Genomic DNA, 21,620 nt, shown 5'->3' with positions numbered 1-21,620 from the left:
GTAGTGTGATAGACGGAAGGACTTTAGGGACCATCAAAACTCAACTTGATGTTATTTTAGAAGAAGTAAGTGGACAGGACTGGTGAGCTTTGTTGGATTAAGCACGTCAGCCATGTGCTAAAATCATTTAAATTCACTATCTTCCCACATCAAACAACACTCGATACAACCGAATGGCAAAAGTAAAAACAGCATTTTAGAAATTTTTGCAGATTTATTAAAAATAAAATAATGGAAATAGTCCATTGACACAAGTATTCAGATGCTTTGCTGCGACACTTAATATTTCGTTTAGGTGCATCCCCCATTCTATTGATCATCAATGAGATGTTTCTTCACCTTGTTTGTAGTCCATAGATGGTCAGTTCAATTGAAGGGTCATGACTAGGATAGGCACACACATCTGTCTACAGAAGAAGCCACAGTCATGAGGTCGGAGGAATTGCCTACAAAGCTTAGTGAAAGGATTGTGTCAAGCATCAAATGTTTCCCAGAGCAAAATGGCCTCCATAATTCTTACATAGAAGTTTGGAACAACTACGACTCTTCCTAGAGATGGCTGCCTGGCCAAACTGAACAATCATGGGAGAAGGGCCATGGTAAGAAAGCTGACCAATAACCTGGTCACTCTGGCTGAGCTCCTGACAACCTATGTGGAGATGAGATGGGAGAATTTAAGGCACAGGGCAGAAAGGAACTGCCAACAAGACTCCAGTATGTCAGAAGAGAATAAATTAATAATTGATTAAAGAGAATATGTGCACAATAAAATGACAGAACATGCAAAGTTTTATTATAGAGTATCTACATTACCTGCCAAAAACAGAGAACAGAATAAATCAAAAAAATATCTGATATCTCTTGCCTTACGTATCCCCTCAATGTCCCTTCTATTGCTTCCCTCAGTCTCCTCATGTGTCTCAACCCGTATTGACCAGAGCATCCGCTTTCGACCACATTTCTGAAAACACTGCTCCTCAGACGCTCAGGCATGTCACTCTGAGGCATGTTGTTTGCATCCTGTCAGTCTTTATGACTAGCACCAGTGATTTTGGTGGCTCCTCATTATCTGCTGTGAAAATATATTTTGGATTTTTGTGAAAAATTCCCATCTTTGAATGGTTTCAGCATTTCTTCACTACCTTTCCTTGGTCACCTTATGTTTATTAAATGGTTTGAATGGGCCACCACAGCGAAACTGACCAATCAGAGCAAAGCCAAACTGTCCAATTAGATTGATCATAGGGATCAGACACACACACACACACACACACTAGCATTTTATTACATAGATAGAAATAAATAACTGACAAGAAAAAAACAACATGAACTATCAGAAACAAATGCTAATATTGACATATATTTAGAATTATTGATATCATATGGTATTAATGGATTGCACAAGGCAACAAAAATTGTTTTTGGTAATCATCAGAGACCACAACACACAGTTTTTCAAGCTGACTTCAGATCTGCTTTCAGTCTTTTCCAGTCACGTCAACATTTTCAGTTATGAGTAATGTTACTTTACAGTGTAATTGCATGTAGCTTTTACTAAAATATAAGCACTAATGAAGTAATGTTTCAATATCTTCAGTGTGAAGTCAAATGGGTACACACTGTGGCATAGATATTCTGAACAGTGTCACTGTATCTTCAAAAACACTTAAAGTAGGATTTTCTTGTGTATGCTGCGACTGGATTATCGGGGCCCAGCATCCAGCAGTAGTCAGCCATCATACTCTCATTCCATCCATCCATCCATCCATTATCCAACCCACTATATCCTAACTACAGGGTCACGGGGGTCTGCTGGAGGAAAACCTCGCCAACACAGGGCACAAGGCAGGAAATAAACCCCGGGCAGGGCGCCAGCCCACCGCAGTACTCTCATTCCAGAAACCTTGATAGCAACGCTCCATTAATTGAATGTCCTGGTGAAAACGTTCTCCTTGCCACTGATAATACCAAGATTTTCTGGACAGAACTGTAGACGTGAGTGTAAGACGTGCGACAGCTGAGTTTCTGGTGTGCAGGAGACTTATTGCGACCCAGAAAGTTTTCACAGAGCCACTTGAATGCCTCCCTGAGAGAGACTCTTTAAAACCATCATGCTGCAAAATGGACTTGATCTGTGGACCTTTAAATATCCCTTCCTACAGATGACATGTGGAGCAGAAGATTTATCCTGGTCACCAAGCGGACAGCCAAAGTACAATTTGTATATCTTCTTAAGGTTGGTGGTAATTGGGCAACGTTGTGCTTTGGTCGTGAATGAACCACACACATAACAAACTGTCTGAATGATTAATATAATTTCTAGGCATGATAACAATGGAAATCAAATGCAGTTAATGCCATCTGTAACATACAAATACAGACAACTGTAGATGTAATACACTTAGGCTAATTATAACAAACTAGTAATTTAGCCTGTTACAATAATGGGCGCTAGAACAGTAGTGCATAAACATTAGTAGGAACAGTCTATATTAAATGGCAAGGGACTTTGACCTCATTCTTTTTGTTGGTCGTATTTTTCTTTCTTTCAGCCTTTCTTTTGTTGATGTTTACTTGCTGAGCTGACCATTCTTCGTGGGCTGCCGCCGTGTATTGTGCGTCTTTAATTTTCTGTGACAGTAATACTGTCTTGTACATTCGCTGGCACGTACGTCCGTAATATACCTATAATTTTCTCTGGCGGTAATACAGGCGTGCGTTTCGGTAATATGCCTTTAATCTCCTCTGACAGTAATACTGGCTTGTATGTGGCTGTAATATGCGTCACTGTATTGTGTACCTTGTGGTGGATTGCCGGCTTCTTACTCCGGCCCTCACCCCCAGGCCGCCAGGAGGAGCTCTCCGGACAGCATAAACGTGCCCCGAGTTCCAGCAGGGCCTCATGGACTTTGTAGTTTCTACACACAGCCCTGCTAGATACCTTGGGGGCCACCAGGAGTCGCTGTAGGGGGGCTCGTGGGCTCTTATGTGCCCTATAACCCGGGAGTACGTCATGGTCACGTGACAGGAAGAAACGACGTGCTCCCGGGTTGAAGAAAAGGACTGTTTACCCTGACCCGGAAGGAATAAGGAACTGTGGACTGTTGGGCAGGAACACCTCCGGGTCAGGGTGTATAAAAGGACTGTGGGAAAGCCCAGACATTGAGCTGAGCTGGGAGGTAGGGTGGCTAAGTGTCTGGGCGAGGAGGAGAGAGTATTATTGTGAGTAATTGATAGTTGTGTGAATAGTGTGGAGTGGAGGGTGCTTTGTGCACTGTACAAGAGTAAAATAAAGAAGTCTTGTACTTTCACCTGGTGTCTGGAGTGGTACCTGAGGGTCCAAGAGGTGGACAAAAGCCATAACTGCTACAACCTTTAATTTCCTCTCGCAGTAATACTGGTTTGTATTTCCGTAAAACGCCTTTAACTTTCTCTGACAGTAATATCGCGCATCGCGCGCATCACACCGTGCCCCGCGCATGCGCACTTCACCAGAAGCCCCGCGCATGCGCACTTCACCAGAAGACACACACACACGGACACCTGGACACACAAAGGGATTTTATTAAAGAGGATATCATCCAATACATAATAGCTTCATCACAAAAACTAAACGTGCTAGAGAAAAACTAAATACAGACTTGAAATCAGCATGAAAAACACGACCAAACCTGCCTAAAACTATCTCTGATGAAAATGACCTGTTGACCTGTGCAGTTATTGATGAGAAAACTAGTCAGTCAATCTGCTGACTTCATTGGTTAGTGGTTATATTGTCCTACATTTTCATTGGCTGCCATTCTGTGCAAGATTCTTCTCATTTTATGGCCTACATTGACCCCCAACACACACACCCTTTTCAGATTTGGGTAAAACAAAACCTGCCAGAGGACTTTACACCGTGAAACTGCGAATGGCTCATTACATCAGTTATGGTCCCTTTGATTACTCCGAGTTCAATCAATGCTTTGGTGACAGATAAGGTGCTGTCATGTCAACAGGAGTGGTTTGGTTTTAATTTAAACATGGGAGGGCAAAAGGGGCATTGTAACAAAAAAATGAAATAATAAACGAATAGAAGACACAGGTATGAAAAATCAACATGACCCTATAATTAAATAAGATTGAATATGGTATCTGCCAATGGGCTTAAAATGTTCCCATTCTCAGTGGATGTGTGGGAGTAGGTGAGTGAATGTGCCCAGTGGGTGACTGAAACCCCATCTTGCCAAGCACTCACTGTTGAAGGCAAAGCCTGCAGCTCTATTAGGGATTCATTGTGTCTGAAAGTCCAGCATAGCAGCAAAATATCTGTAAGTGCATCAAAACTGAAAAGCGAAAGTGGGCACAGATGAGAGACTCGCACCTTAAGGGGCTACACACCCTGGCTCAGGAACACCACTGGGCTGCACAGACGCCCATCCCTGGGGCATGCCTGGCAAGTGTTAGAATGTTCTGAATTAGTGGCATCCTCTTCATGCCATAACAACACGGATGTGAAGTTCTTTTTGGGCACTCCTTATCTTGACATGTACTGTTAGAACATACATTGTGTGTGTTTTTAATTACTTGAGAAAAGGTTCTTAAACCACAACATCTTCACAGTTGCATTTTTTTTTATTGATTGTTCCTTCACAAAGCAACACACCCATACCTGGAATTTAGTTTCCCAAAAGTGCTGAAAATGAATTTCTTACTTAACATGTTTTTCTATTTATTAAAAATCAATCAACCAGCCTAATCTAATTTTAGAGGCTACCGGAAGGCGTTGACCTACAGATTGCTGGTCACACTCAAGTTTAAACCTGCACTCAGAAATATAAATGTAATCACGCTGACAGTACTATTTTGGGTAATAGTCGATCTAATAATCAAAAGAAAAGCTTATCTATAGCAGAATATTGATGCAAACGTGCGAGTATCCCTATAATGATATTGGACCTACTTGTACTCAACAACTGAAGGAAATTTTGAGTTACATTTATTTGCATGTCCTTTAAAATTGGAACATCACTCTGACTACTATTGCCACAGACCACCAAGTCCCCCCTGGTGCCTCTTATTGGCCTAACCTAACCCTCAAGTCTTCTGGAAGTAACCATAAAACAGACATAAAAAATCTACTTATCTTGAATCAGGAAAAAATAGTTGTACTTTGTCAGTGGTCAAATAATTAAATTCACGGCAAAAGCAGCACATCAGCACAGTGCACGTGCTTGACCATCCAGTTCTAATAGACCTTTTTTATTGGTCATTTTTGTGGGTTCCGGGGGCAAATGCCCTCCTCGCCCTTCTGCTGGCTCCAACACCGAGTCTTACACTATCAAAAAATATTCTATAAAATATGCCATGTCATTCTCCAACACGCTTAATTAATCCGGACCAGGGTTGCGTTTGTTGGAGGCTGCTGGAGCCTATCCCAGCTAGCATAGGGCACAAAGCAATAACAGACACTGGGCAGGACACCAGTCCACCCATTCTATAACATATACCTTTGCTTACATTTTCATCTGTGTTAAAATGTAGCTACAGTATTAAACACAAGTTTGGTGGTCCACTCTTATGTCCTGATTTACTGGATAGCCCAGAGCTTGTGACTCAGCCTGCTGACACACCAGATGTAAAAATATGCAGACTACTGTACTGTACACACCTGAGCATTATGGGAGGTTATTGATTTATATGGTTAATCTTGTCAAGTGTACGGAGTACAGTGAAATTCTTACATGCATGTGCACGTAACACCAAACCCACTTTCTACAGTGTAATTCAGAAGAGTGCCAGCAGCAGGCACAAACCTAATGTGCAGTGCCAGTCCAGTGTGTTTCCATTCATGGAAATTGGCAGGCCCTCCCATTTGTTTCTTTATCATAAAACAAATCCCATCAGATCTGTCCCCTGTCCTGTGCCATTCTGAAGTCCACTCTGCACCCGCTTGCCATTACAACAGACAGACAAACTGATATGTCTGTATTTACATAAAACAATGGCGGTGGCACATGGTGAAAATCTGTATTTAGATCATATCTGAGAATATTAATTTAATTTGCCTTCATTTAACATTATAATTTCTAAGAATGTAATGAATTATTATTATTATTATTAAGAAAACAATATTGTTGCAATGAGTAAAAAATATTAAAAAAATAAATTATTCCCACTTTTCCATCACCTCCTGTGCTGAACAGTGCCCCTAGCAGTTGCCTATACTGTTTAGGTTACGAGCCAATGGGCACGTATCCTGGGGGGCCGGCAGCGGCCAAGTGCAAGAAAACCAAAGCTTTAAAACAGACATCTTAGAAGAGACGCCCACCGTGTCAGCGAGTGTTATAACAAAATGTGATTTCATCACCTAATAAGAGAGGTTCACTTTGGGACAGCTGCACCTACATGTTACTTAACAAAGAAGTAACTTTAAAGACCTTAGTTTTGAATTCATTTACCAGCATGACTAACTGTATTCCACTTTAATACATGTCTTATTATTCAAAAGTTTAAACCAACAGCAGGTTTAATTTTGTTAACATTTCCTAGATTATTTTTTCTATATTTTATACATACATATGTATGCAATGATAGATAGATAGATAGATAGATAGATAGATAGATAGATAGATAGATAGATAGATAGATAGATAGATAGATAGATAGATAATGCATTATAATAATAATAATTCATTACATTTATAACAGACAACTAGACAGATAGATAATTCAAGTATACAAATACAGCAAGAACCAAGCCTGATATAGGTGCCAGTCCTTTACAGGACCCTCTAACGCCCATGCACACACAATCTAACATCAACTGTGTCTTTTGTAGGTAACAGGAAGGAAGGACAGGAACCTTCGCTGGAATAAAGGAAGGATTCATGCCTGGCCAGGAGGCCATAATGGAAGGAGCAGTTCATTCCCCCCACACAACAAATAGCAGTGTTCCTTATGGCTGTACCACTTTAGGACACCCGCAGGGTGGTATGGGATTTGGAGTCCAGAGACGCAGCCCTTATGGGGTCTTTGTGAATCGCCAGATGGCACGGATGGGAAAAGACTGACCCAGAGGTGTTTCCAAGAACTGACACAGGAAGCCAGAAGCAGTTCCTGGGTCGATTTTAAAAGAGAACCTGCTGTCTCACTTAGATTAAATCAGAGTCAGGAGGTAGCGGGCAACACTCAATTGGAGGCAGAAGGAGAGAAAAAACGTTATCATTTCTATGGTTTTTGGGCTATACTTCATTGTTTTGCTACTTGTTGGATTAAAGAATCCATTATTTGAGCCCGTGACTGTGTTGGGTATTATTGGGTCTGGGATTTGGGGCTCAGTGGTTCCCCCTACTGGTTACACTTTGCAATGTTCTTCTGTTTTGCAAATGTGACTTTCTACACAGATGTCTCATCTCTAAATTTCCCTTATTGTGGTGTTGAGCTCATATTTGGTTGTTATGTAAAACAGACTCTACATTTCAACTGTTTATTTACCAGACTTCTAAAGTTTTAGGAAATGAAATACACGCTTGATATGAATCAAGTATCTTCTTTGGTATTGTACGTGTGAATCGTAGGTTAAATACTGAACATAAATGACTGTCCTACTACAACAACTTTGGTGCAATTCCAGGAGCAGCACAGAAACTGGAGAGAAATCAGAGGGACCATTTTAAACATCACAGGAACTGACAATTTTTCCAGAAAAAGGAGTTACAGGGTACATCGTGCTTAACATCTTTGAGATTTTTTTTTCTCAAACATAAAAATGCTAAAATTAGACTACACACCATACTGCAATGATATCAGATATCTGGGCACTCTGCTCTTAAAATATTCAGCAGGATGTGTGTGAGCAAGTTAATTACGTGGCTTATCTTACTTTGAGCCTCTCAACACAGGAAAGGTGATGAAGGAGCAAAACCAGCAGCACATGTTCACAGCATCTGCACCCTCTGAGTGCACACAACCAAGCAGCCTATGTTGCATTGTTATTGGTTTACTTATTGAAAAATGCATATCGCCACGCACCTCTCTCATCACAATACCACACAGGCTTATTTTGTTTAACTGCAAGAAGCTCAACCCCGCTTTCTATAACTTGGTGGGTAAGTGACCTTCTATATGATCACAAATAAGAAAAAAAAGAAAAAGTTCTCTAAAAGCAATGTCACATTTGCTGACTTTTCCACCGATTATCACTTAGAGCCTTCATTAATATAATTCGAGCTCCAACTAGTCCAAGACTTGCTGAGACAAAGTCAAACTGGTTTGATCTGGAAGTACAATGCATGGAATGCCATGATAAGGAATGCGAATGCTGCTGTTTGGCACCTCACAAACAGAAGAGAAGCTTGTCTGCCTAAAGCCTTGTGTTTTATGTAACACAACAAAATGGAAAATGAAAGAAAAGGGCAGAAACGGTGGCTGAATTCGTCATACCTGTTAGCCCTTCTTCACACGGCACAGGCTGTGTCAGGCAGTACACAACAAAGGGGTGAGCACGACTGTGATGGAAGGTTGCCACAAAGCCAGTAAATGTCAATTAAATCCCATAGTGAGGTGAGGATATTACATCCAAGGAACTACTTCTGGGTCAAGCAGAACCTCCTCAGAATAGGGAAACACATTCTCAGCAGCTATCCAATGGGACTACAATTTCCAGGTTGCCCTGCAGGTGTGCAATGTGTAATCTAGCCAAGGGATGCCAACACCTAGTGCAACTACCACCTGATGGGCAGTCTCCCCCAAGTTCTTCCATTTCACAGTCTCAATGGAGAAATAAACTACCATCCATCTCAGTCAGGACATTCATCAAAAGGTGCCTTCTGATTACTACAGGGGTCCTCAGCCAGGCAAGAAAGCATCCACCCCAGTTCTATCCCTACCTTCCATTAATAGAGATGATTGATAGAGAAGGCACTATATATTAAACAGACAGACAGGTAGGTAGACAGATAGATACCCGTGAAAGTCACTATATTGTAGACAGACAGATATGAAAGTCACTATATAAGACAGGCATGTCAAACTCACTACCATTGGTGGGCCGCTTCGACTGCCATACGTGCGTCAGCGGGCCGCACTATAACAAATACTATTACACTATTATACAAAGTTACTGTAGCTTTCTTTCCAATACTGAAAACTTTAAAAAATGTAACACTTAAAGTTTAAAGTTTAAAGAAAAGCAATTTATTTCCATACAGTCTCCATACAACAGTGTAGAATTAAGAGTCTTAGCCTCTTAGCTAGGTCCTTATTATATTATATTCATTGCTTATATAAGAGCCTTACAGTGTGAGATTTATTTCTTTTGTCCCGACACTTGGCTTCTCATTGTATTTTGCCTTCAGAATAGAATCTGATTGCACTTCAATCAATTCCATTTGGATATTCTCAGGCGCATTCTCAACATTGTAAGAGAACAGCGCAGTGCCCTGTTTGTGTGAACTGAAATCACGAAAATGCTCACTGAATTCATTGCTCAGTAAGTCAAGTTGGAAAAGAAATCCTCCAAAAATCAAATTTTACTTTACTAAGTTTACTTCAAAGTTTATATTGTAAAATAAGCCAATATGCAAAAAGCCACCTGACCTACAATAACTTTACAAACTCAAAATCACAAAAATATGTTAATAAACAACTCACCAACTTCTCGCGTCCACTTCAGATCTTCAGCTGTAGTCTGCATTAACTGTTTGTTACAATACTAGCACAAAATTACATGAAACTAGAGCAAAAAAAACGTGAAAATATGCGGACTATTACTACTTGTGATGGTCAGTTCTGCCCAGAGGCCAGTCTCAGCAGCCCAGTCAGTAGTGTAGCCTTAGCAGGGGTGGCTATAGGCTCGTGGCGGCCTTGGGCAGAGAAAGAATCGGTGGTCCCTTTGCCTGCCAATGTCAATATGGTATCTTATGCACGGCGGATGGCCACATCCGTTGCGGACACTGCATAGCTGCCTCATGCTCATGACACGCTTCTATATGCGCATGTCCGCAACTTGAAAACCAAGTGGCGGCTCATGATATTCTCATTACAGCAGAACGTTATAATACTACATATAGCTTACTGCTCCGACTCTAGCGACATTTGTAAATACAGCGTACTAATTAACAAGAAACACAATGTTTTTCAGCCACATTGCCGTCAGCTGTGTCGTTATTTTCTCTTTCTGTTTTATATTCAATATATATTGGCTTGGCGGCACTGTGCAGGTGCACAGTTTGCACATGCCTAAGGCCGCCCTTGCTGCCTGCTGCTGCAGCCTAGCACTTCAGTTGCGACGTCGCGGCTCATTAACATTGGACAAGGCTCGTGGCTATACTAGCAGATGACGTTTCCGGTACCGTAATGCCATGGGAAAACGCGCTTTTGTCAGAAGGCAGAAGTAAGAAAAGTCAATAAGTAACACCGAAGATGCAGAATGATTCAATCACAAACGACAGTAATCATTTTGTACAAGTTCAGTGCTAACTAGGATCTGTCATGCGGGCCGTGTGTTTGACATGCCTGATGTAAGAGATAAAAGATACATAAATAGACAGATACTACATAATAGATCTATAAACAGAAATAGATATATGAAATTTACTACATAAAATGTATCCATAAATATTAAGGGCACACACAGACAGACAGACACTCAGGACTCAATCCTTGAATAGGTGCCAGTCCATTACACCGTTATAAACCTGACATGGTCCAAAGACAAGATCTGCCCACAATCAACAAGTCTGACATACCCTACAACTAGAAGTCAGATAATGGGACATCAGCTTAAGAGGATATGTCCCAAACTTTTAAAACATGGCAAGAATTCATCAATACAATTTTAGAATAAGCATGCTGGGCCTGCAGTTGGCTCTCTTATGCTATTAATTGTTCTCTTGTATTAAAAAAGGTAGTTTTTTTTCTGCTCGAGTCTTCCTTTCTTCTTTTTCTTTATCTCTTGGATAGGTAAATGAATTGTGTTTTGTTTTGTTCCTTAATTATAAGAAAATTGCTGTATCCATTACCATATGCCGGAGTGGTTAAGGCTTTGGATTTGAAACCTCGAGGTTGTGGGTTTACATCCCACTGCTGACACCATGTGATCATGAGCAAGTCACTTAACCTGCTTGTGCTCCAATTCTGAAAAGAAAATATAACCAATTGTATCTAAAATGTCCAAAGTTACCTCGGATAAAGGCATCAACTAAATAATTATTTTGTTATGTGTTTGATAGAGTAGTGTGCTGTAATAGTTCTGCTTTTTGAAAAATAAAAGTAATACAAAACTAAGCCTAGGCACTGTTTTATGCTTATCAATCAATGCACCTTTACAATTATAGTGTGATGAAGGCCATTCTCAAACGTCATACAGTGCCAAGCGCAATTTGCATGCTGCTGTGAGCACAGACTCGACTCACTGTGCCTGTGTGCTTCTCTTTGTTCCATTTTCAGATGCCTTTTTATGAAAAGGCTTATATGACCTTTGGAACAAAAAAATGGCTTACCAAGCTCAAGCTCCTCCTGTTTCATTAAAGTGTAACCCAGGGATCAATCACAAGTTTAATATTTGCAGGCCACAAAGGGACTGCTGAAGATCAATTAAAGGCCAACGGTTCTGAGTGTTCTTCCGGTGTTTGTATGGGTTTGTGCGAGTTTCCTTTGGTGGCTTGACATTACTGCAACCTTTCGAAGATATGCCATTAGGCCGATTGGCACATGTGTGATGTGTCTATGTCAGAGGATGGACTGAAGAACCCTCCAGGAGGGCTTCCTGCTTATTGCTGTCACAAGGTAGCTTCCACAAAAGGAGTTCCGGAAATGAATGGCAGCATGGAAGGTGACTCATATTACCGTTTTATGTAAATATTTACAATTTAACTGCATATTTACTCCACTCTGCTCCATACAATGAGCACTACTGTTTGAAGTTGTGATTTATTACATAATAAAGTGGTGTGACTGTCCCAAAGGAGGACATCAACGCCACTCCTTACCCAGCTAACAGCAAAGTAAAAATTCATTTCAGAATAATTTGGATTTGCATAATTTCTTTAGAATTCACTAGAAACAACCAAAAAAGCCAGAAATCACGTCCACACCTGCAAAGCTGATGGCTGCTACATGGCCATGATGTCATTTCATTTCTGAAACATTCGTCTTCCAGTGGTTTAACCTGACAGATGTTGGCAGACCAGATTGCAAATCAACATTCTGCGTGATCACAAATATTAGAATATTTTCTTCTCACAACGAACTGTAGGAACATGGAACGAGCTACCAAGCAGGATGCTAGAAAGTAGAACTTTGATGTTATGATGGATAAGTTAGGTGTATAGCACCCACAAGCTTTTGGGGCTGAACTGTCCACTCTTGGCAAAACTGGGTTACTCTCGTTAATGGCCTCTGGAGTCCCATTAAGCACACAACAGCACAACAAAGTGAAAAACATATCATGGGTGGGACGTAAGCAGTGGTCTAAGTCCATTTGAAAATTAGTACCACTTGGCTCCTTGAAGAGCCTGGATTGTGAACTGTTTGCTCTTCATCCCACTGTTAGCTTCTTTTAATCAGTAACTCTTACACAATTCACATTAAGCTGATCCACATAACAGTGCATTATCTTCATCAACAAGGAAAGGGCAAGGTTTACAAACGTATAAGAATAAGGTCAAGGATTATCATCTTCACCAGAGGCACAACTTTCATTTCATAACCAGTCATTTAAGAATTATTATGGATGCCACAATTGTTATTTTTCATATTAGTGGATTAAAGGGGGCAAAGTTAAACAAGGTAACTCAAAAAGACTGAAAAGGAACCAGCAAAGGGCATACACTACCACGTTATTCAATTATGACTGAGCCAGCTTGGCCTCACATTGCACCAACAACCTACCTAGAAGTATCAGACACTGGGCACACTCACTTATTCACGCAGAACTTTTTAAAGTACCAAGTCACTGGCAGACGGGATAGAAAAGTGGAGTATTTGGAGAAAAGCCCATGCAGACACAGGGAGAACACGCACATTAGGCACAGACAGCACCTGGGTGAGGGTTCATATCCAGCCTTCTGAAGTGATGAGGCAGTCGCGTTAAAACACTACTCTACCACACTACCTTGAGTACCTTTAATTAATTCGTTAATTTACATAAACAAGTAGTAGTAATAATAATAATAATAATAATAATAGCAACAACAACTAGAAAATACATAGACCTCCGGTCTTCAAAGGATGTTCATATAGAGGAAGCTGAACTTTTCCAAATGTATTCCATTATGGAGGCCACTGTGCTCTTGGGAGCCTACAACGCTTCAGAATATTTTTGTAGATCTGTGCCATGACACACTGCTGTCTCTGGGTTGTGCAGGCAATTCCTCCGACCTCATGACTTGGTTTTTGTTTGAGTGTGGACCTCCTACAGACAGGTGTGTGTGTGTGTCTTTCCTTGATTGGACTAATTGAATTGACCAGAGGTGAACTCCAAACAAGATGTAGAAACACCACAACGATGATCAACGGAATGAGGTGCTCCTGAGACACATTTCAAGTGTAATAGCATAGGGTGTGAATACTACTACCATCATTGGTAGACAGGTCCCCATTACTCACTCTTCTTGTGGGTTACGTCTCATTAGCATTTAGTGACCCACTTGGTAAGCTATTCAATTTGTTCTTGTTGAAATGCTCCATTTTAACTCCTTTTGGGTAAGACACTGAAATAATTTCACAATCAGGAACTGAACATCACACATCTAAAGTACTGTGTCATCATCCCTACCACTGAGCAACCCAAGTCAAACTGACCAATTGAATTGCTTGGAGGCTCTGGAAACACACACACACACAGACAGTAACATTTTACTATATAGTAGACAATTAATTTATTAGTCTTTAGTGACGTGCTCTTTTTTGCTTCTTATGTGCCAGTATCCTCCACTTTATATGAGGCACACTGTCCTGCATTGTGCAGTTTTCTCTACTGCATGGGATGCTAAATTTGGTTCAACGTCCTTACCATTATTCTGTATTTTAAAATACAAACCCAGCCAGGCTCAAACTTGGAAGGATATCATCAAGGTATCAGCTTTGTGTCTGGCACGTGCCATCGACCTTATTGATCCTTCATTGCCCTGTCCTCAGATTCTCGCTTACAAAGCTCCTACTAAATCCATCAGAGTCTCCATCTACCCTAAAGGTCCACAGACCCTAGAGTTTCTGTGATGGTGACCTTCTCAGTCCCCCAAAAGTCCATGTCACATAAGACCACTTTTCTAGCAATTTTCAGTTCTAGCCTTCACTTACATAATCTTAGCGAGTCTGAGGCAGTCAGTGGCGAGTGCCTATGAAAGCTAGTCAAATAGTCAGACATAACCAGGGACTCACTCCAACTCATCCTTGACTTTTCCCTACAAAATCAAACAACCGTAGGGGGGGGCCGTGTGTTCATGAGAGCCGACAACCAATGAATGCTAACCGGGAAACACAATGCATAGAATGCATCGACAATGAGTAACAAACACAGGTGTTTTGGACTTCACAAACAGTACAGAAACATGTCGGTCTGATGTCTCACTTTTTATGTACTATGAGAGAATTTAAAAAGGGGCAGAGATCACAACTGAACCCACGTTACCCATTAACCCTTTGTATAACACCAGCTCAATCAAGCGGCATGCTACTGGTTTTAAGAAAAGCACAACTGTGATAGAAAGCTGTCACAGACAGGCAGATAGATAATAACCATATCCCCAATGATTTTCAGTTCTGTAAATTGACATGGCCTACAAACAAGATCAACAACCACATTCAGAAAGTCTGACACACCCTACGAGTAGAAGTGACATAATGTGATGTCGGCTTAAGACTTGCTGTGTAACTCTCGACCACCTCACTGGTGGTCCCTCTGCCTCCTTCAGTCCTAACATTCATATGCAGCCAAAGGACTGCGATGCACAAGGCTGCCCATTCAATCTCTGCTTCACTGCATGACCTGAACAAGCCAAAGTTAGAAAAATACAAAGGACTGTGCTGTCCATGTACGGTGATTTTGGGGTGCTGATCACTATTGCAGGCACTATATTAGGTAAAGTTTGTTGATTTGGGATGTCTGTTGTTCTGTATATACAGTATGCATGTGGTAAGAACTCTTCCAGAACATTGCTGAAGCCTGCAAAATTCAAAAATGTAACGTCTATGCTTTGCATGTGACAAACATTTCATTTTGTATTCTTGTCATTTGCTTTTGTGACAGACCTTGTTATGGTTATTGCTATAAAAGGAGACCAGGTGAGGCAGCAAATGAATTGCGCAAGTCCACAGCTTTGAGATTTTGTGGATTTCAGCATTATTTGTCTTTTAGATTACCCAATCCACATGCTTTACTGCAGTTACAGAAACTCATTTATGATTATATAATGTATGAGGAAAGAAAGGATTTCTTTTGGATGTTGAAAATCAGCAGAGACAGAAACACTAGTAGAAATCAAGAACATTAATGGTCACAGAGAGGAGACTGCTCGGGTCCCTGTTACTCTTCATTCCAGGACAGTGGTGAAAAGCCACTTCTCCTCAGCGGTCCAACCGGTCTCATAAATCTCTAGTCTTTCTGTTTCTTTGCTAACCCTGAAGGCTAACTGTTCTTATCGGTCCACCCAGTCACGCCCTGCCAACACAGAGACAGAGCAATGAGAAATAGGGAAAGGCCTTCCTGCTAAGAATTCCTCCACCTCCCAAACACATCCAGACTCGTCTGTCTCATTGCTGAAGCCTGCAAAATTCAAAAACGTAACGTCTGTGGTTTGCAGGTTACAGCAGGAAAAAAGCTTGAATCACAAAGCTCAGATTCAGCCGTGGGAAAGACATCATCATGTCAGATAAGCTGGAGCACAGCCATGCAGCCTGTGTGCCACGTCTGAGTCACTCATCACTACGCAGCCCTCTGCCCACCTTATGTTACCAGAAAAACAGCTAAAAATGGGACCTGGGAAAATGTGGGGATGAAGGTTTAAAGAGCTAAACAATGGGCATGTAGCCTAGGGGGGCTGTCAGCGGCCAAGCGCAACAAAACCAAAGCATTACAACAGACAACTTAGAAGAGACGCCCACCGTGTCAGTGCGAGTAGTTATAAGAAAATGTCACTTCATTACCTAATTGGAGAGGGTCACATTGGGATAGCTGCACCTGCACGTAACTTAACAAAAAAGTAGCTAAAGATTTTTTGTTTTGAATCACTTACCAGTAATACTGTTTTCCACCTTAATGCACTTATCATAATTTAAGTCAACAGCAGGTTCATTTAGTGAACATTTCTTAGATTTTTTAAATATATTTTATACATATACGATAGAGAGAGAGAGATAGATAGATGGAGAGATATTTAGCAAACACTTTTATCCAAAGCAAATTACAAGAGGTTGTTGACATGTGGGTGGTGACATACTCCACATTTTGAATACCTCTGTGACTGCAAATAAATAAATAAAAACAAAATGATATGTGATCATAAATAACTACATGTGTCATCAATTATTTCTTTATACATTGTGGTGGATTGCCGGCTTTCGATTCCGGTTCTCACCCCCAGGCCGCCAGGAGGAGCTCTCCCAACAGCGTGAACGTCCCCCGAGTTCCAGCAGGGCCTCATGGACTATGTAGTTTTTATACACAGCCCTGCTGGATACCTTGGGGGCCACCAGGAGTCGCTGTAGGAGGACTCGGAGGCTCTTATGTGCCCTATAACCCGGGAGTACGTCATGGTCACGTGACAGGAAGATACGATGTGCTCCCGAGTTGAAGAAAGGACTGTTTACTCTGACCCGGAAGGGATAAGGAACTGTGGACGGATTGGACAGGAACACCTCCGGGTCAGGGTGTATAAAAGGACGATGGGAAATCCCAGACACTGAGCTGAGCTGGGAGGAAGGGTAGCAAAGTGTCTGGGAGTGTGGAGGATTATTGTTTATTGATTATTACTGTTTATTATTGAGTATTGTGGAGAGGAGGGTGCTTTGTGCACTTATTTATATTAATAAATATATTATTTGGATTTTTACCTGGTGTCTGACGTCTAGTCTGAGGGTTCAAGGGGTCACGGAGACCTTAATCTGTCACAACATTTACTAGCTGTGCTACCCATCTAACACAGGTTGTAATCGAAGTACTCAATGTAGAGCTCAGTGTTAATGTTTACACTACACCATTTATTTGAAAGTATTTCACAGTATGCATGCAGCAAAAAATGCATTGCCTTTGTCATTCCAACAGATGGCACATCACAAATATTTATACTATTAAAATGCATTACAGTACTGCAAATGTTTGTGACGCACCATCTATTGATCGCTGTTATATGCCATTTGGTATGGGATTTGTAAAAGCAGTGTTAATGTTTGATGCCCCACCTGCTGGAAAGACAAATGCAAGGCATTTTAATTACTGCAAATGTTTGTGATGCGCTGTCTGTTGGAATGACAGTGGCATTGCCACTGGACAGACACATGGATACACAGATTCTTGTCTTTTATTAAGGTGGATTTAATTATTTCTGAATTTATTTATTTCAGTGACACTACATGCAACATGAAATAAGTCTTAAAATGAAAACTGTCATTTTCACCCGTCAAAGTTGAAAGGATGGGCTCTAACTAAAAAACTTTTTTCAACTCTAAATATGGTACTTATATTTGGATTGGAGAATCGTCGGTAGAGTGGACATAAACCTACGGCCATTAGTGCCACATTTGCAGCAAATACTTCCCATGAAGAACCTCTTAAAATAAAGTAGCTGCTTGGCACAGTAATTCATGGTGACTTTTTCTTCCACTCATATCCTCCATTGACACACATGTGGACAAACCAGAAATCTTTAATCTTTAAAGGAGTTCTTACCAGGGTGTTGTGCCGTGTTAGCCATTATGAATGTAGTGAGAAGTCAAGAAAAATGACACATTTTATTGGCCAACTAAAAAGATTATGGGCTACTTAAAATTGTTAAAATGGTGAACCCATTGATATTTTACACATATACAGTATGTTGTCATTTATTCATGTCCATTATGGAACACATTACAGATATAAATAAAAAGGTCTTTCTGGAACCTTCATGTTGAGGATGGTTCTTTTGGGAACCAATAATGGATGCCCTATGGCATTTCTCTGAAGAACCCCTCTGCCAACTTTTTGTATACTCTTAAAAATAAAGGTGCCAGTGTCATTCTTCAGAGCGATGCCTTAGGGGAACCATCCTCAACATGAAGGTGCCTGAAACACCCTTTATTTATTTAGATCTGTAACAGTCTTCACACATTAAAAAACCATAAAAAGATGGGAACAGATTTGTGAAATACCAATAAGTCTTGATTTTAGAAGGACTCTCGCTGCATACAATCACACCAGCTAAGTCTAGGTATTCTTAATCTGTCAGTACCCTACTAGGTAGCCCACCATCCTTTAGATAGATAGATAGATACTTTATTAATCCCTTTAAAGATTTTCTTCTTTTTTCACATATTAGGAAGTTTTTCAAAACACAAAGAACAACCTTTGTATGTAAAGAACCCTTCCCAAATTAAATGGTGCTTGTCAAGGAATAGTTCAAGGAGGAACCCCACAACTCAGTAAAGAATCATAATGTGCTCTGAAAGAACCAGGGTTTTTAACAGTGCAGATGACTTTTCTGTTTTAAACAAACACAGAAACACTAGACACAGAACATGAATTAACTCCAAAGGTTTCTGAGTATAATAAGAGATGACTAAGTTAGATCTACTTGTAAGATCTAAGTTAGATCGATTTGTTTTAAATTAGGGCAACATAGTTAAGCACCTTAAGCATGAGAATGGCACTATTTAAATAGAATGTATTATTATTTTATTATTATTAGGTGTCATAATTTTATTCATTACATCCAAGGTGTTACTTTTTCAGCGTTTATTTATTTTATCTTTTTTCAATAAGTACATTTTACAACTATAAATTGGCATTATTTAGATATAAAAAGTAGTGCTTTTGATTGTGATACGTTGCTACGATTTTTGAGCAAGTCCCTCAAATCATTTTGTATGAAAAGCGTTATGAAATGCTAATGCCTATTGAAAGGCGCTTTGTAAATCACAGCTTGTATATATATATTTTTTATATATAAAACAAGCTGCATTCAACTTTTTTGCAATTCCACCACCGTTTATATAACATGGTCCGAATGTGTTGGACCTTAGTAATGTGATTTTATGCCTGGATTAGTGAGACCCGACTAGAAACGCCCACTTTTGGGTTACGGATCGGCAGATCCTCAAAAACGTTTCTCCCACCTCTTTATCTTTGACCTAACAGACACCGTTGGGAAATTCGCAATCCAGCTGTTCATTTTTTTTTTAACTTAATAAGAAAAAGTTGAAGGTCCCCGGTGGTCCTTTGAGGCGCATTTTTCGGTATGCCGAGGGGTCTTTGTGCTGTATGTTTCCATTATGATACCCCACGACTCTAATAAAAACTCTGCTGGCTGAAATCTTTATTTTTAAATTATGCAAAATGAACCCCGAAGTTCAAACTGGGACTAAACATGCGGGTCTTTAAAGACGGAAAATGAATTCAGCAATTCCCAACGCGGATCGCATTTAAATGTCGGTAGATATTAAGGCTAAACACAGCTCAAAGCCTCGGAGAGCTGTTACGTTGCTCAGAATTAATTCCAGCAAACATTAATTATTCTAAAACTCACCCGAGTAACACAATGCATTCAAATTTAATTGCGCCTACCGGCGAAGAAGTAATGAAATTCTTTTAAATGTGGCCCGACCTGATCTCAGTATGGGGTAGATGAAGAGATTTTGTAAAAGAAAATGTATTAGTTACGATTATTTTGGTTCAAACTTTAAGTTTTGATTCTGAGCCCCATATGGGAAACAAAAATCAGAGAGTTCTACACATGCGCACAAAGGGTGTGCGATTCGCACGGCACTCGAGGACTGTAATGGGGATTTTTCACTACACCGCATTATATATGCACACACACGATCGCTCATTTGCTCTTTTTTGACGGTATTGTGCATTTAAAGTATCATTTTAATTGCATCTAGAAAAGTTTCTCGATTATGTTTTAAAAACGAAAATAACCCGGATGAGTCCATCAAAGCTCTAGAAAACACGATCATTCCCACGGTGCGCGCACTTGTACGTGTCTACTGATCGAAGTCAGTCTCGTTATGACCTCAATAAGGAGGCTCAGATAGGAGCAGTGGTGGTACAAAAGTCTCAAGATCCGTGGAGAGTATCTGCCATGTTCAAGTACCAATGGCCAGATCTACACTATTTTCGAACTATTAACAAGTTAACTTATTTCTTAAAACACTATTCGCTTTTATCTATTGGGAATACCACTTTTCTTTCACAAACATAATAAAAACATTTTGGCCATCCAGTTCCGTAATTCTAAATGCGCAAATTCCAGGGCAAGTGGAGCCATCCTGTGCTACTTGCACTTGTGGACACACCTGTCCCGCCAGAGCTAGCAGACCACTCGTAAACCCCGGCCACGCAGCCGCTTTGAACTCACCATACTCCATAAGAGTCTTGCACTCGTATTCACCCCCCATATCTCTGCAATGCTCCCACATGGACGAGTAGTGTGCCGCCGACTCGACCCATCCGGACGTAGCGGCGATGGCGATGATGTCAAAAATGATTGCGAAAAGCAACAGCAGTGGCAAAATCCATCTGCATCTGGGGTATTTCAATCCGCAGGCGAACATGACTGAAGTTCAGGTGTTGGAAACCGTGAAAAAGACAAAAGGATCAAACTGATCGCACCAACGGCTGGAGTACGCTGTTCACTTTTCTTTCTCCTCAAAAAATATCCAGAGCGGCTCCACCCAAGAATAATGTAGGGGGAGTGAATCAGCTAAGCTAACCTGCCGCCTGCTTCACGGAGAGCGGGGGTGGGGCTCTTGTCAGTATTAGCAGCAAACTGAATCTCCCAGACCGTAAACAAAGCAGGAGCGGCTTCGGGTTTCAGCGCCTCGGGCAGAGCTGCGAGTCTCCGCTAGGCGGGGTGCGCGGCGCAGGCGTTTAGACACCTGTAGAGTTACAGAAAAACACGTTACTTGACACGCCTTCGAATTCAAGGGCACAACGCCAGGAATACGCTGCAACGATTTAGTCATTTTAACTTAATGACAACTGTCCTGAACTATAGTCTTTTTATTGTTCTAATCTATAGTGACAGTCTGAACCTTTTAAAAAACGGAAGGTTATTATTTGTATCGTTTCGAAACTCCATACAATTCGTTGTTTAGTTTGAAGTTTCTCAGACCAGCAGCAGCAGTGCTAGATAGATAGGTGGACAGATAATAAAGAAGGCAGCATATCATAGACAGATGATATGAAAGCACCATATGATAGATAAATGATATGCGGGTGCTATATAATAGACAGATAATATGAAAGCACCATATAATAGGTGACCTAAAGACACCATACAATTGATAGATAGATAGATGACATGAAAGCACCATATAATAAATAGATGGATGATTTGAGGGCACTATATAATAGACTGATAGATGATATGAAAGCATCATATAATAGATACATAGATTTGATGGCACTACATAATAAATAGATTGATCACTTTCATAAT

At 40.6% G+C, this 21,620-nt stretch overlaps 1 protein-coding gene across 1 annotated transcript in view; it reads right to left on the bottom strand.

The window, feature by feature from the left end:
* Nucleotides 1-20,940, bottom strand: part of perp (p53 apoptosis effector related to pmp22) — a 32,376-nt gene extending 11,436 nt beyond the window's left edge. The window contains exon 1 of the mRNA XM_028820923.2: nt 20,538-20,940. Within this exon, the coding sequence (XP_028676756.1) occupies nt 20,538-20,733 (196 nt within the window). The 5' untranslated portion in view covers nt 20,734-20,940. The remainder of the gene's footprint in view (nt 1-20,537) is intronic.
* Nucleotides 20,941-21,620: the final 680 nt, after the last annotated feature.

Source organism: Erpetoichthys calabaricus, chromosome 15 (genome assembly GCF_900747795.2).
Source record: "Erpetoichthys calabaricus chromosome 15, fErpCal1.3, whole genome shotgun sequence".
Classification (NCBI taxonomy): Eukaryota; Metazoa; Chordata; class Cladistia; order Polypteriformes; family Polypteridae; genus Erpetoichthys; species Erpetoichthys calabaricus.
This window is presented reverse-complemented; position numbering and strand designations above follow the sequence as displayed.